This window comes from Antedon bifida, chromosome 1, assembly GCF_963402885.1.
Source record: "Antedon bifida chromosome 1, ecAntBifi1.1, whole genome shotgun sequence".
Classification (NCBI taxonomy): domain Eukaryota; kingdom Metazoa; phylum Echinodermata; class Crinoidea; order Comatulida; family Antedonidae; genus Antedon; species Antedon bifida.
This window is the reverse complement of record NC_136226.1, coordinates 13,495,651-13,510,981: the sequence shown is the minus strand read 5'-3', so window position 1 is coordinate 13,510,981 and position 15,331 is coordinate 13,495,651. Positions and strand designations below refer to the sequence as shown.

Below are 15,331 nucleotides of genomic sequence, written 5' to 3'. Positions count from 1 at the left end.
CCATTTGAAATGACAGAACTGAACAATCATACTATCATTTTGATATACAGCTAGTCATCTTGCGTATTTTGAAAGATTTCATTATTTTGATGACCACAACAGTGGTATTCCCGTTTGGACAAAGGTATTATTTTTGTAATATTTAATATAGAATATTTTTTCACTGTTCATACCGTAAATCTTCTAATTGTAACCCTGAGTTATTATTCTTTGATTGTTTTTTAGGGTGGGTTACTATTAGAAGGGGGTTACTATTAGAGTAGTGGGTTACTATTACTAATCTTAATTTAGGCACCTGCAAATAGTAACCCACCCCAACTTTTCCGGTCAGCAACTCATAGCAAAATACTAAAACAGTACGAATAAACAAATTTGGTTGAACTAAAAACCACTCAATCCTTCCCCCCACTCCCGAGATCAATATGCATTAATTCCTTATTTTCAAAATACGACTGCATCATAAACGATCAATAGTTTTTGTGACTCTAATAGTAACCCCTATGGGTTACTATTAAAAGTGGGGGTTACTATTAGAGTGTGGGTTACTATTAGAATATTTACGGTAATTCATTTTGTTTGTCTTTCTGAAAATTAGTCATGCCAAGGATCGGAAGAGTTGCTCTTCCCTCGTCATACGCATAGAGGTAGCTCCGATTAACGACTCCCTGGATAACCTAAATAAGAGTGAATGTCTAAAACAAGACATTTGGTGACACATTCAAGAGACGGTGTACTGGAACTATGTTCCTTTTCCCACATCTTTATCTTCTTCAAAAGTCTTTTAATTGTAGTATTGCATGTTATGATTAGGATTTTATTATACCCATTGGTTTTTGTAGTTAATCGTATGTCTTTATAGAGCCAATGCTTTTGAACCCCAGAAAGATGAAATATTGCAGTTTAGTTAATGGTTTCGATAGAAAATCGTGTGAACCATGAAAATAATGCAAATTTCTTTCTTGCTTTTCCATTTTTATTGTTTTTCTGTGCAACGTACCAGAGGAAGTTAAATTTGAAAGAAGGAATCGTTCGATTGTATTTTTTTCTTATATAACAATCATAGTAAACAAATATGTAGGAAACTTGCTATCATTTTATAAACATTGCAATTTTCATTATCGATTTCTCATGGAAATCAAAGTACACGATTAAACCTATCGTTCAAGAGTGAGTAAGTGAAGTGATGGAACTGTACAACTAGAACGTATGGTCTAACTGTATAGTGCTGTATACAATAACACGCAAGATACTCGCGTGCAATTTTAGTTAAATTCGAGGAGCACATTCTTGAGTATTTTTTTTTTGCACAAAGTGTGATTCTAATTCTTAACATCTTTCCATATGATGCGAAAATCACATTTATGTCCGAAGTGTGCTCAGTTGTGTCATGTACAACTGAGTTACAAATTCAGCACCTTGGCTTGTTATAATAATGTTTTCCTCTTTTCCAAATTTGGCTTAATCTAACCATCCGTAGTATGACTCAGTAACCGTGGCCGCGTCCTTTCCGCATTTATAAGCAAAAACTTTGCTAAACTTGTTCCTCTACTCAAATGACTCAGGCTAGGGAGTGATTCTTTGAATTTTACGTTCTTGGATCAGCATTGCTCCTGCTGGCAGGGGAAACTTTATATATCGTACAATTTAAAGGTAAGTAGCAGTTATACAGCTAACCTAAATTTACAAGCATTTGTGAGTGTTTTCAATACTTATTGGAATGTGTTTTTAATAGCAAACAATATTAAATTAGTGATGTATCATCTGATGTATTCGACACAAATTCGTTTAAGTTATTCTAAAATGGAACAATTGTTAGTACATACTATAATAAGGAATCACATTTTTGTCGTTATTTTATATGATAACAATATGCTCTTAATAGTGTATGTTCCGGAATAAGTTTAGATCTACAAAAAGAAGTTTTAATTTAACGTGCGTAGTAACGTATCAACTTTGTTTAAATAGGATGTTGAGGTGTTGACATGAATTCTGTTATTCTACTATTTATCTTTACAACCCGTTTACACATTTTATGATTAAACACAAACATCCTTAGAATAATTGCCTCTAATGCGTTTATTTTGTTTGTACGAACCCTTACCCTACATAGCATTTCAAGAGGTCTGTGTTTGCATCGGTTAATGTTTATCTCTACAAACGGTTTACATTATTTTGTTAGTAAATACTGTTTTAATCTTTAGCAATGTATGTTTTAGGATATGCACCTATCAAACAAAACTCAAAATAGTTCGAATATAGACCTGTAGAGGATAACAATTGTAAAGCATTCTTATCTATATATCCTATTCAGAAATGATTCCGTGTCAACTATGTATCCACTATGTAACTATTTAATAAATTATCGGCTGAACATTGTAACAATTGCAATATATATAATATAGTATATTTTGTAATGATTTTGTTAAAACCTCTATAAACCATGCCTTACGTAAATTCGCACTTTGTAATTCCCATTTGATAGCAAATTTGTCGCATAGATCAACGGTATTACAGGTGCTGCTACATTTTTTCGTAACAAAGTTTTCACTATTTAAGATTGGTTTTCACTATTTAAGATTGGTTTTCACTTGGATGCGCACAGCGCAAAAGCGTACGTAAGCGCACAAGTATTTTGAGCATTCACTACACGATGGAGCATCCACAGAACTATCGCTTGTGATTAGTAACCTCATTTGCGCCTACGCCCTTGATATATAAGTGCTAATGTGACACTGTAGTTGTAGTAGTCTTAATTATATAACGCGAATTTATTAAGTTCGGTTTTTCGTTACATGTGTGAGTTGTTGTACCTGGAAACCAAACGTTACATCTTGTCGAACATTGTGTAGTATCAGGGAGTGAAATGACTTCAATAATAATAATGTAACTCTTCCTTGGTAATATTTGTCATATTTGGTTTAATTTGTGACATCATCCCGATACAATTTGTAATAATTTCCCGTCACATTGACACTTTGTATACAAAACAACGGATTAAACTTCATTATGAATTTAGCTGTCGCTCATAATAATAAATGTTCACACTTTTTATGACTCATCTCATAATTATGTTTGATAACTATGATATGTAGCAGTATATTCTAATGTTATTTGTCTTATGTTAAATGTAAACCTATGCTTTATCGTTATGCTTCTTTATAGTTGTTCAGTAGCATAATTGTTCAGGTACTTCCTGATGAGACAAATTTTTCTCAAATGAAAAGATGATGACTTAGAAATTTGACTAACATGGCCTTCAAAGTCATGCCCACATCAAAGATAGAACCGAGATTGCGCGCTTCAGACCTTTATCATCAGCTCAGACTTTGACTTTACTGCATAATTTCATTAATTGCATTGTTGTGTCAATGCGCCATGAGCATCTAATTTGTAATGGAAACCGGCGCAATATAAGATTTTATTAACTAACTATTTGAAGCATAGTGAGAAAGTTAATTATTTAAACGATACTAACTCAAGATTTCTGTATAAAGAGATACGGTATATACATTGTTTCTAATATTGCCATAGGTTATATTGTTATATTATTTGAAGATAGATCATAGCCGGCCCAGGTTGCCTTGTGTAGAGACTCTTGGATGTCTGGCGGGAAATAGATAATTAAGACTTAATTTTACAAAATACCCTTTCTTGACCTTTATATGTAAAATATCAATTTGGCAACCTCCACACGTTTCGGACTATTTAGCTGGTCATCTAAGCGTATTCGTCAGTTGTGAGATTACTTCTAACCGCAGCTTCCTTTTTGTGTTTCACACTTCATCCACGTTATCATAATGTTCTGTTTCTTTCTCATCCTAAAGCTTGGTTCCTACTTGGACTCAACGCAAGAACGTACGTAAGCGCAACGCAAGTAATTTGGCCAACCACAACGATCGAATTGTCGATTGTCATTGATCAAATCGCTTACGTTGCGTCTACGTCCCTGCGTTGCGTTCCTAGGCGGAACCAAATTTTAAGTTCAGAAACTCCGATCCGTTATTAATTGAAAAACACTTCTCATGAATATTTATGAATATATTTTTTTTTTTGTCTTTTAATTTCTTGTCTATGAAAGGCAAACGCCGTCATATTTTTTTCTGGATTTTACTGTCAAATTTTCACTTGAACATGATTTTTATATCCGGTGTGATAGACTGGCTCTGGTTAGTTATTTTGTTGAATAATTTATGTATCTGTCATTGTTAAAATTGTCATACATTCGTGTGTTGGATCAATAATAATTATTACGGTGGTAGCTAGAAGTTGGTACGAGAATTCATCATCAACGTCTGAATTTAACATGTAATATTTAGTAATTAGTTGGAGATTTGTTATTTAACCCATGTGTACAGTATACCTCAATTATTGAATGGTTGTTATTGTACGTTAGTGTCATAAGGATAATCAGAAACATCCGGGTTACCCAACGTATGAATAGTGTAGAATAGGGAAACATCATTTCGATATTGAACCGGTACGATACATATAAAAAAATGATAAAAGACAGATTACAATATAATATATATTAAATAATTTTATTTGATTATAGAGATTTATCTCTGACTGTGTTGCATTACAAAAACGAGAATGGGAATCGCATGCACATGTTTTAAACCTGAGATTGATCATCATTTAAAACAAATCAGGGACAGTGTGTAAAAACAATCGATTAAAGTTAACTTTTTCTCAAGGTATATTAATATTCTTATATATTTCAGATACCGGCACTATTCTGAAGCGTAGTATATACCTTACTTCGAGATGATGTCGATACCGACTGGAGACGATAATGACGAGGTGATAGTAGACACACGGTCTGCTTCGCTTGGACGTGACAACCGTGAAATTCAAAATGCTATTAGTAAGTGAGAGTGAACGGCATTCCCGATTTTTGTACGGTATTATATCTAATATCTAAATATCTAATTTCTTATATATATTTTTCTTAATATGGTTTTTTGCAGGTAACCATAGAGATATGTGTGTTGGAATACATCTACCAATAAGACATTCACGTAACAAAAAAGATGAAAGAGACAGACACAGAGAACCCAAAAAAAGTACCGGTAATGGCAACGTTACAAAGGAGTTACCGAACGGTGGAGATTTTTTGAGTGGAGGAAGTAAGTACAATATAACTATGAATTAGACGGAGTGGAAAGATTTATAAGTGGCGTGTACCTCTATAAACTGCCACGTATATTGCATGTAAAATGGGATAGACAACCAACCAACGAGTTGTCTTTTGTTTATGGCATATGTGAGGTATTAACGACTCATTTTCGATTTTGAGCCAATCTTTCAATACACTGTAAGTACCAGGTATATATGTATAGGCCAAATTTTTAAAGTTTGAATCAGAAAATCGATCAATATAAAAATGACAATCGTATTTTTTACAGAGGAGTATTCGGAACGAGTCCATTTTTTACTTGGTGAGGGAGAACATTATGGTGACGACGAGGAAAAAGAAGGTCCAAGGCACCCAATCTTTTCTGAAATGGAGGAGTTGTTTTATGATGAGAATGGCCAGGTACTCGAGTGGAAAGAAACTGCCAGGTATATTGCAGAGTTACATTTTGTATTGCTGTTAATTAAGTTTGGTTGGGGGATAAATATGAGGAGGTGGTGATGACTGTTATTCAACTTTTTGATTGAATTTTGCTCATAATATCTTGACGTGAAAATGCTGATTTTTAAGAAACAATTAAAAACATGTAATATATTACGTTAGAAACGAGGCGTAATATCATGATGAGAAACATAAATAATGTGATTTTGAACAACCTACGATTCCTTCATGGTTTCTTTCAGGTGGATTAAGTACGAAGAGAATGTAGATCATGGAGCTGGTCGATGGAGTAAGCCACACGTCGCTGCACTATCTATGCACAGTCTATTTGAGCTAAGAAGGTGTATCAAGAATGGATCGATAATGTTGGACATGGATGCTGAGAATTTAATAGAAATCACTAGTAGGTTAACAGTTTACTTTTACGTAAGAGATTAGTAACTAGAAAGTGCAAATGAGTGTTGTGCGGATGTCTATGGCCTATAATGCCTAGTGATGACGCAGGACCCTCCTAAAGACACAAACCAAATGTCTATATTAGAACGCTTCTCATTGGATAACAAAATACCTCCTATGAACTAAGTGTACAATCAATAACTGATTTCACTGCAGAAAGCGAAAGCCGTAAACTTAGCCTAGGTCGTCTTAGGCCATATTTTGTAGACAAACAGTGAACTTTCGGATCTGACAAGCAATAAGTGTGACGAGAGGTCAATTTGCTGTCCAGAATATAAATAGCTACTACGCAGCAAAAAGAGGAACTTTAATACATAATGATGTTGATGAATGAATAATTTGAAATAGTAAATAGAATAAATTAGTACTAATCATGAATCGAACATTTGTAATTATTGTATGTATTTGTACTATCGTAGATCTTACATTGGACAACATAATTAACCGTGGTATGTTGGAGGAGAATGATCGAGCTAGTGTTCGTGATGCTATTCTCCAACGTCATAGACATCACAAGCAGAAGAAGACAAAATCAGAGAAGCAGACTGATAAGAACATGGGCCGGCGAAGGAGCAGTTTGTATCCCGGAATCGACAGAACACTATCTGAGATTGGACGAACTGCTAGTGGGTCTGGGTCAGCAAGTATGGAGCAAGGTGGGTGTCATAACGTATACAGCAGGGCCATTTAGTGTGAAGGATGTTTTACATGCTTCAATAAACTATAATAGTTTTACCCGGGTATCGAATATAAATGCCGATTTTAATACTTTTTAATAATAATAATAATATTTATTCGGCAAAAGTTCATAAAAGTACATTTTACAATTCATCTTGCCAGGAGCAAGTAATAGGAATGAGCCCAAACAGAAAACTGCTCTTACTCCATCATTACTTATAAAATACAAAAATAACAAAACTAAGTAGCACAAATTAAGTCAAAACCAAACAAAACAAAGTTATAATGAGATAAACCAATTAAAAATAAGCTGCATTGAATAAACAATATAAACAATTACAACTTAATATTTTGACTCCAAAAACATTTACTTGAGTGGGTATCAATATACAGTAGGCTTACAAACCTTTTAGAAATCTATAAGTTTCATATCTATTTTTAGTTGCATTAGCGAAAGACGCAGAAAGTGGTGGAATCAGGAAAAATGCATCATTACCTAACTTTGGCAAGTATAACAAATCATCAGACAATCTGGCGAGCAGTGCCACCAGTCGTGGGTCGTTTGGCACGTTAGAGTTTGAAGACAAGGAAAAACGATCAGCCACCGTAAGATATGATTTCATTTACGTATTTAAGCCAATTTTTATCGTAGAAAATGGAATAAAAACTAATTCAATCAAAAATCTAAACAATGTTGATTTTGATCTAAATTTCTTTTAGGCCAAATTTATGAAGAAAGTACCAGCGGGATCAGAAGCAGCCAATGTTCTTGTTGGAGAAGTGGAGTTTTTGAAAACACCAATGACAGCATTTGTGCGTCTTCAGGAGGGCTCTATCTTGCATGACCTTACTGAAGTTCCAATCCCAACAAGATTTGTCTTCCTTCTTCTTGGACCACCAACAAAAAACAACAGACGTTACCACGAAATTGGAAGGTGTATCGCCACACTTATGTCTGACGAAGTAAGCAACGGTTTGTATGTTATATCTTTTAGTAGAAGTAATGGTTTGACAATCAAAAAGTGTGTCCATTATCCAGAAGAAAGTAGGTCTGTGTGTTACTTATGGCAACGTTTAATGCTAATGTTCTTGTTATAACAGGTTTTCCAAGAGGTTGCATACAAAGCAAGAAGCAGAGAAGATTTGTTGGCTGGTATCGATGAGTTCATGGATCAAGTAACTGTGCTGCCTCCAGGTATGCATTTTAAGAAGGAGTAAAAGAGAGAATCTATCACATAAAAAACATACCGATAGTAAATACTGGTGTAACGTCCATACATTTGTGTCAAGAAGGTGCCATACACGATATTTGCCTACAGCACCGCAAACAATATACGATTTAAACTATGGTTTTTTTTTATTGGCTATTAAATAGGCAGCTGGGATCCTTCAATTAGAATCGAACCGCCAAAGCAGACCATATCACAAGATAAACGAAGAAGACTTGATGGAGAAGGTGAAGATAATGAGAAGGAGGAAGAAGGGCACGGGTTTACGCTTCAAAGAACGGGAAAGTAATTCATCTTTTTGACACTTTTCATTCCTTTACAAAAGCATTCCTTATCTTTTTTATCAGTAGGACCAGATAATGTACCGTTTATGTGTATCTATCTTTGTGGCATATTATTGTTTGGTTACCTTTAAGAATGCTTAAAAGTAGTTGTCTAAATATCATGGAATCTAACTCTGAATTTCTGTCTATAGGATATTTGGTGGTTTGCTTGAGGACATAAAAACCAAAGCTCCTTTCTACCTCAGTGATTTCACGGACGCGTTGAATATCCAATGTTTTGCGTCATTCATCTTTATGTACATCGCCTGTATTACACCTATCATTACATTTGGAGGTCTTCTAGGTGCTGCCACAAATGATAATATAGTAAGTTTAATTTGTCTATAAGTAACAATCAGATATTAAAAAAAACATCTTGTATCCTTAACTAAAAAAATATCTTTTCGCTTTTTCAGGCAGCATTTGAAAGTTTATTAGGCGCTGCTATCTGTGGTATTATGTATCATTTATTTTCGGGACAACCTCTTACCATTATTGGAAGTACAGGACCCATTCTAATTTTTGAAGAAATTATGTTTAAGCTTTGCGAGTAAGTACAGCTTTTTTAGTAATATGAATTTCGTAACTAGAGTGTCCCTGATACCTAAAAATAGTTATAATTAGTCGTTATTACCAATACTGTATATGGATCCAATGTTTTTTTATTTCTATATTGTAATATCATTATGTCGATAAATTTAACTTGCTACGAACTAATACTGAAAGTAATAACAACAATTTTTTCCAGGAGCTTAGGGTGGTACTATTTATCATTTCGTCTATGGATTGGTATATGGACGTGCTTCCTATGTATAGTGCTTGTTGCGACAGATGCCAGTGCATTGGTTCGATACTTTACTCGTTTTACGGAAGAATCTTTCTCGGCTTTGATTTCATTCATTTTTATAGCTGAGGCGTTCCATAATATGATTGACGTGTTGCATGAATATCCTGTTGCTAGGTGAGTATTTATAATAATAGATACAGTAGAACACATCAGGCTTCGGGACCTAATAAAGTGTATCCTTGATAGGGGTTCCCTTTATAGGCTGTCATGTTAAAACATATACATTGCCTCTCGTTTGTTTGATAGAAAGTGCCCCTTTAATAGGTATGCCCCCTTTATAATGGGTGTATCAAAAGAGGGGTTCTACTGTAAAATTTGAATTTGAATATGATGATGGTAATGGCATGGTATTGTTTACAATAAGGATATTGATAATATCAATACTACAAACAACAACAATCCCAATACAAAATGGCAACATTAATGTTATCATTTAGTTAATATATTGAACATTTAAAAATCTTTTCAAATTCATTCTTTTTAATCGAATCACAGAAATCTGGAATTATACGATCCATATCCAGTGTACGACTGTATGTGTTTAGACAACAACACTGACGTCAACAGCAGTTTTGCAATGGTCTCTCCAGGGGAATGTCAGGACACTGGTGGAGAGCTTGAAGGAGAGTACTGTGAAGATATGCCAGTGCCAGATGTATTTTTCTTCTCTGTAATCCTCTTCCTTGTGACGTTTGTTCTTGCTATGTCAACAAAGATGTTCAGGTTTTCTCGATTCTTCCCATCATGGGTAAGACGTCATTAAAGACAAATTTATGTGATGTAAAGTGCAAAATTATGAGTAGGCCTATAGGAATAAACGAAAACTAAAACGAATTCAAAATCATTGTGATTTACTAATTAAATACATTGTTTTTAGGTTCGCTTTCTGATTTCTGATTTTGGTGTCTTCATCTCATTCATTGCAATGGCGCTTATTGACTGGGCTATGGATCTACCGACGCCAAAACTGACCGTCCCATCTAACTTCCAGGTGAGTGTAAATCCAGGTCTGGAAGAGGAGTTTGGGAATAAATAAACGGAATAGTGTAAAGAGAGGAGATAAAACAGGTCATTATACGATCGTTTTAATTGTTCTGTGTTTTTTCCTAGCCTACAAATCCTGAACGAACAGGTTGGTTTGTGAATCCATTCCCAGAGGACAATCCTTGGTGGTTATGTATCGTGGCAATCCTTCCAGCTCTTCTCTGCTCTATTCTCATCTTTATGGACCAGCAGATTACAGCAGTCATTGTTAACCGAAAAGAAAACAAACTGAAGGTAAATAATATGCGTTTATAGCAATTATTAATGTGTCAAAAGTATACCTCATGAATATTAATTAGTAATGGCTGCAGACGAACACGAACAAAAAAAGAACTTTTGTTGATGTTTGATGTCATTTTTGTACAGAAAGGCTATGGCTATCATTTGGACTTGTTGATTGTCGGTATTGGTCTTTTGATCATGTCATTTTTGGGTCTACCATGGTTTGTTGCTGCAACCGTATTGTCTATCAATCACGTGGATAGTTTAAGGGTCATGTCAGAAACAAAAATACCAGGAGAGCCTCCTAAAGTGCAGGGTTGCAGGTAAAGATTTTTTCTTCTATACGTATATCATAAGTAGTTAACTGGGTTTGTAATAACTCTATTTGGAGTACATTATACAAATCATATTATAACTAGCATTGACTATATCCGATTCTGCTCTAATTTGCATCAGCCACTTTTTTCCTACATGACCTGTTTCAAGCTTATAAAATCTGTATACAAATCAAAAGTATAAAGATTTATCATTATAATATCCATGTCATTCAAGCAAAAATGTATATATTTATTATTGTAGAATCTCATTAAAAATATAAATATAAACTAAATAATATAAAGAGAGCATGACACAAACGTTCCCGCAATATCATGCCAACAGTTATAACAGTGAACATCCAATAACATTGTTGTTTAAAACTAACAATCTTACTTTATTAAATTCAACGTTTTACAGGGAACAGCGTGTAACTGGTTTATTAGTTTTTATCATGATAGGACTTTCATCTTTGATGACGGACTTTTTATCTGTAAGTTAACAATAATTCGAATGTGTTTTGTTGGTTACTGGTAACATATCTACAACATCCAGTATTAATGGCACATTAATTATGCCTAAAGGTGTACATATGTTAACATGAATTTCAACAATAATCTAAGGCAAATAGCAATATACTATACTGTTTTCAGCTCTCATATAAACTATCTATACTTAGTTCTTATTTGTTATTTTCAGTTTATTCCTATGCCTGTTTTATATGGAGTGTTCTTATATATGGGAATTTCATCTCTCAGAGGTGTTCAGGTAATTACCCCTTCATTATTTTCAATATTACTCAGTAGTAGTTAGACTTTCCTTTTGTAGTTATTGTATTTTTTAATGTTAATCCACCTGTCGGCATTTCAATTTTTGTCTGAAAACAACATCCGATCCGAGCATAATAATAAGTATTATACGCATGAAACGCCATATGTGCCAAAATAGTTTTTTTTTCTACCTTTTTACTACTAATTAAGTTGAATCCCAGTCCAGAATCTAGGCTATAAGTAGTGGCATGTTATAGTTAAAATAGTGCCGATGAATCGTTAATATTTTATAAACAATAATTATAGGCAGCGTAACAGTGTAAATAGATTACCGTCGTCTCGTCAAAGAGAATGCTTTTACAATATATATTTCGATGGCTGTAGACTAATCAGACCTTTTTTTACAGTTTGTAGAACGTATCTTCCTGGTGATCACACCAGCAAAATATCAGCCGGATTACACCTTCCTTCGACATGTTAAGTTATGGCGTGTTCATATATTCACCCTTATTCAAGCTATCTGTCTGGCCATGTTATGGGTAATCAAAAAGTCTAAGGCTGGTATCATTTTCCCTCTCATGGTAAGTTTGAATATTTATATATATATTAATGTAGAATCATTAAGTAGCTAATACCGAGGACGTCAAATTATAATTCTTAAGGCCAACTCAGATTGCGTCTTACGAGACGGTGTGGTGCTGTCTGAGTTGAATCCCGACGAGACGATCGAGTCGTCTTATCATAGCGTCGGGCGTAGTTTGGAGAACATTAAACATGTTTAATTTTCTCCCGACGAGGCGAATCAGACGACTCAGTCGTACGACGCAGTCTGAGTTGGCCTGTGTGTCAACCCATGAGACGCATCTTTGAACGATGAATTATGCACAGCTTCCTCCTGTTATTCCGGTCAATACAAAACATATCTGGCTTGTTGCATGAAGGCATACTGTAGGTCTACACCTTCTTTAACCCATGCTCTCTATTTATGACCATTTATGCATTACGTCATTCATTAATATTAATCAAGCATAACGGATTGTAACAGCGCTATCACATCCCTGATATGAACTGCATTTTGTATGTTTCAAAATGAACATCAGACAAATCCACCCTCTCCATGTTGATCAACCAATGCGAGACCGGCTTCCTTAATCCTTATTGCGAATTATTAATTTTAGTAATGTCTTGTTTGTAGGTCTTAGCACTCGTAGTCATCCGAAAGGTGATGGAGTATTTCTTCACTGAATATGAATTGAGCTATTTAGATGATATCATACCCGAGAGTACGAAGAAGGTCCGAGAAGACGAAATCAGATTTGAAGAAGAGTTGAAAGAAGAGGTAATTAATTATTATAGTTTATACCATATAATCATGTATGATCAAACTTTCGAGTGAAAATCATGATTGTGAGGCATTTGATGAATAGGCAAACTACCTCACAATCTTGATTTTAATACAATATTCTCGAGCCGAACATTTGTGACCATGATACAGTACCTATAAAACCAAATTGTGTGTTCAATTGTGTTTTAAATACATTATTTATATTTAAAGGAAATTCGCACACGTGGAGGTACGATCAGTGTAGTTCTGGAAGGAGGTCAAACGCTTACTGTTCCAGCGGACAAGATAATGTTTAACACTGAAGATGGAAAGACAATCACAGGCACCAATGCACTCAGAATGAGGTAACCTTTATCATTATGTTACGTAATAAAAATGAAATTAACTATCCAACTAACTGTCCAGTGAAAACGGGTAAAGAAACGACTTCAACACTGTTCAGTTTACGTCGTTTCTCTATAGCTACGCAAGGACGTAGACGCAACGCAAGCGAGTTGACCAATGACAAGCGACTGTTCGAATAATCCATCGGTTGTGAATGGTCAAATCCCTTACGTTGCGTTACGTCGTTGTGTTGCGTCTCTAGTGGGAACCACGCATAACGGCAAATTACATTACCTGATCAGGACAAACCGAGAGGGCCGGGTATTTCCAATAGAGACGCAACGCAAGGACGTAGACGCAACGCAAGCGATTTGGCCAATGGAAAGCGACTCTTTGAATAATCCAATTTCGTTGCGTTACGTTTTGCGTCTCTAGCGGTAACGAAGCTTTTGTGACGGATTCATTGGGAAGCTTCTCCGCATATTTCGATATTATTTATAACTTAATTTCATTTATTTTTATAGACATGCTTCTGGTATTAAAGAAGTCGATGAGGAAGTTGACGAATCTGCAGACGCCGTGACGATCCAAATGCCAGCAAGAGCGGAAACAAAACTATAGAAATTACAATATTAAAAGGATTAAAAACAAGTAATCCCTACAAACAAACTTATTCCCTGTTGGGTCAATATGCAAATTAGGTAAAAATGCCTGAATTCATTTTAATTCATACACAGACATGATGGAGGGGATAAGACCTAATAAAGGAAATGGTATCCGTATAATTTAATATACTTGTATGAATGAATTATTTAGGGTGATTATTATAACATTTATTGCAATCTATCACGGATAGAGGTTTTAACTGATCTATTTAAGTTTATACTTTATACGTAAACTATGTAGTGCATATTTGTCATCTTAATGAAGGCTATATATCAATTAGTGTTTAATATGATTATGGTTTTAAGTGATGTAAATTATCGATTCTAATAACAAATTCCGATGAAATGAAATAAGCAAGCTAAGCCAGTTAAGAGAAAATATAACACTTGAAACCCAATTGATCGTCAGTAGATTCCATCTCTACGAATGACGTAACGTGAAAGACCGATATGAATTTGCATATTACCGTACGTCATTCTAGTAGCTATACGACGTCACATGCATATTCACGGTACGTTACATGCATATTCACGTTACGTCATTCGAAAGGATAATGTTGTTTATTGTATATATATTTTTGTTTTTGTTTACTGAAATGATTGAGTTTCTATTTTACCTTAAAGCAGATAAATATCAATGTATAAGGATATTTATATTATCATATTTGGTTTTTTTTGTTTTAAATAATAATTAACTAACAATATAGCAAGAAAACATGACAAACAAATAAATGTATAATATTCTTTAAAGCTATGCAATAATGTAATGAGGTGTAAGAAAGAACGTACAAGTTGTTTATAAAGAAAGAGAAAATCGGCTGCAATATTGGAGAAAGGTGTTGTGTAGAAAAAAAGTAATGTATATGAAATGCTACTTTCAATCACATGTGTTTGGTTTGAATGAATAAAACATTACACAAAAATTAAATAGTTCCTTCATTATTTATATCATAAACAAGAAATAGATAGCTAATTCAACATTAAGCCCACTTGCAAACTAACACCAAATGTGTGTTTTTAAACTCAGAGTCTGCTCGACTAAAGTGCGGACAGAAATACAAAAACTTTTCATTCTAGAACTATAAAATAACTATCTACGCTTCCTTTGATGAAAATTATATTTTCACACGACGTCATGATTAGCAAGAGCAAAAATATCGTGACAATACAATGATTTTATTGTTTTTATTTATCATGGCGTCATTTGATTGGAATTTTAAAAATATTATTTTTATCAAAGACAGCATAAATGAATGTCTTATAGTTCTAGAACGAAAACCTTTCTAATTTCTTTTGTTTTATGTAAAACAAATGCATGCTTATAATTATATTTATCGTCGATCATTATCGTCCTAGTGTAAATGGGCCTTTAAGCAAACTTTTTTTCATGCAGTTGTCAAAGTTTGCCAAACTCTGACGGTTTGTCCAAATTAAAGTCAGACTGTAGACCAGATACATAGGCCCTAATTTTCGAATCTTAAGAACCTTATCATCGGCTTAAAATTGTGGAATCGAATGGCGTGTTTTTAGAATTGGGT

At 34.3% G+C, this 15,331-nt stretch overlaps 2 protein-coding genes across 3 annotated transcripts in view; one reads left to right on the top strand and one right to left on the bottom strand.

Annotated features, from left to right (window-relative positions):
* LOC144843042 (small ribosomal subunit protein eS26) overlaps positions 1-15,331 on the bottom strand; it is a 136,090-nt gene that overhangs the window by 97,100 nt on the left and 23,659 nt on the right. The window contains exon 1 of one of the 2 annotated variants that reach the window (XM_078699708.1): positions 14,297-14,300. The exons of the other annotated variant lie outside the window; for it this stretch is intronic. Coding sequence (XP_078555834.1) covers positions 14,297-14,298 — 2 coding nt within the window. The 5' untranslated portion in view covers positions 14,299-14,300. Of the gene's footprint in view, positions 1-14,296; positions 14,301-15,331 lie in introns of those variants that run through there. 2 annotated transcript variants of the gene reach the window in all.
* Positions 1,521-14,676, top strand: LOC144842952 (electrogenic sodium bicarbonate cotransporter 1-like). Its single transcript, XM_078699580.1, has 23 exons — positions 1,521-1,650; positions 4,722-4,864; positions 4,968-5,126; positions 5,406-5,562; positions 5,818-5,978; positions 6,451-6,687; positions 7,152-7,315; positions 7,430-7,672; positions 7,811-7,904; positions 8,085-8,223; positions 8,414-8,588; positions 8,678-8,811; positions 9,010-9,222; positions 9,604-9,856; positions 9,986-10,099; positions 10,219-10,386; positions 10,519-10,697; positions 11,110-11,182; positions 11,389-11,457; positions 11,867-12,040; positions 12,655-12,798; positions 13,015-13,148; positions 13,653-14,676. Exons 2-23 carry the CDS (start codon positions 4,765-4,767, stop codon positions 13,747-13,749), a joined length of 3,381 nt encoding a protein of 1,126 aa, XP_078555706.1. The 5' UTR covers positions 1,521-1,650; positions 4,722-4,764; the 3' UTR covers positions 13,750-14,676.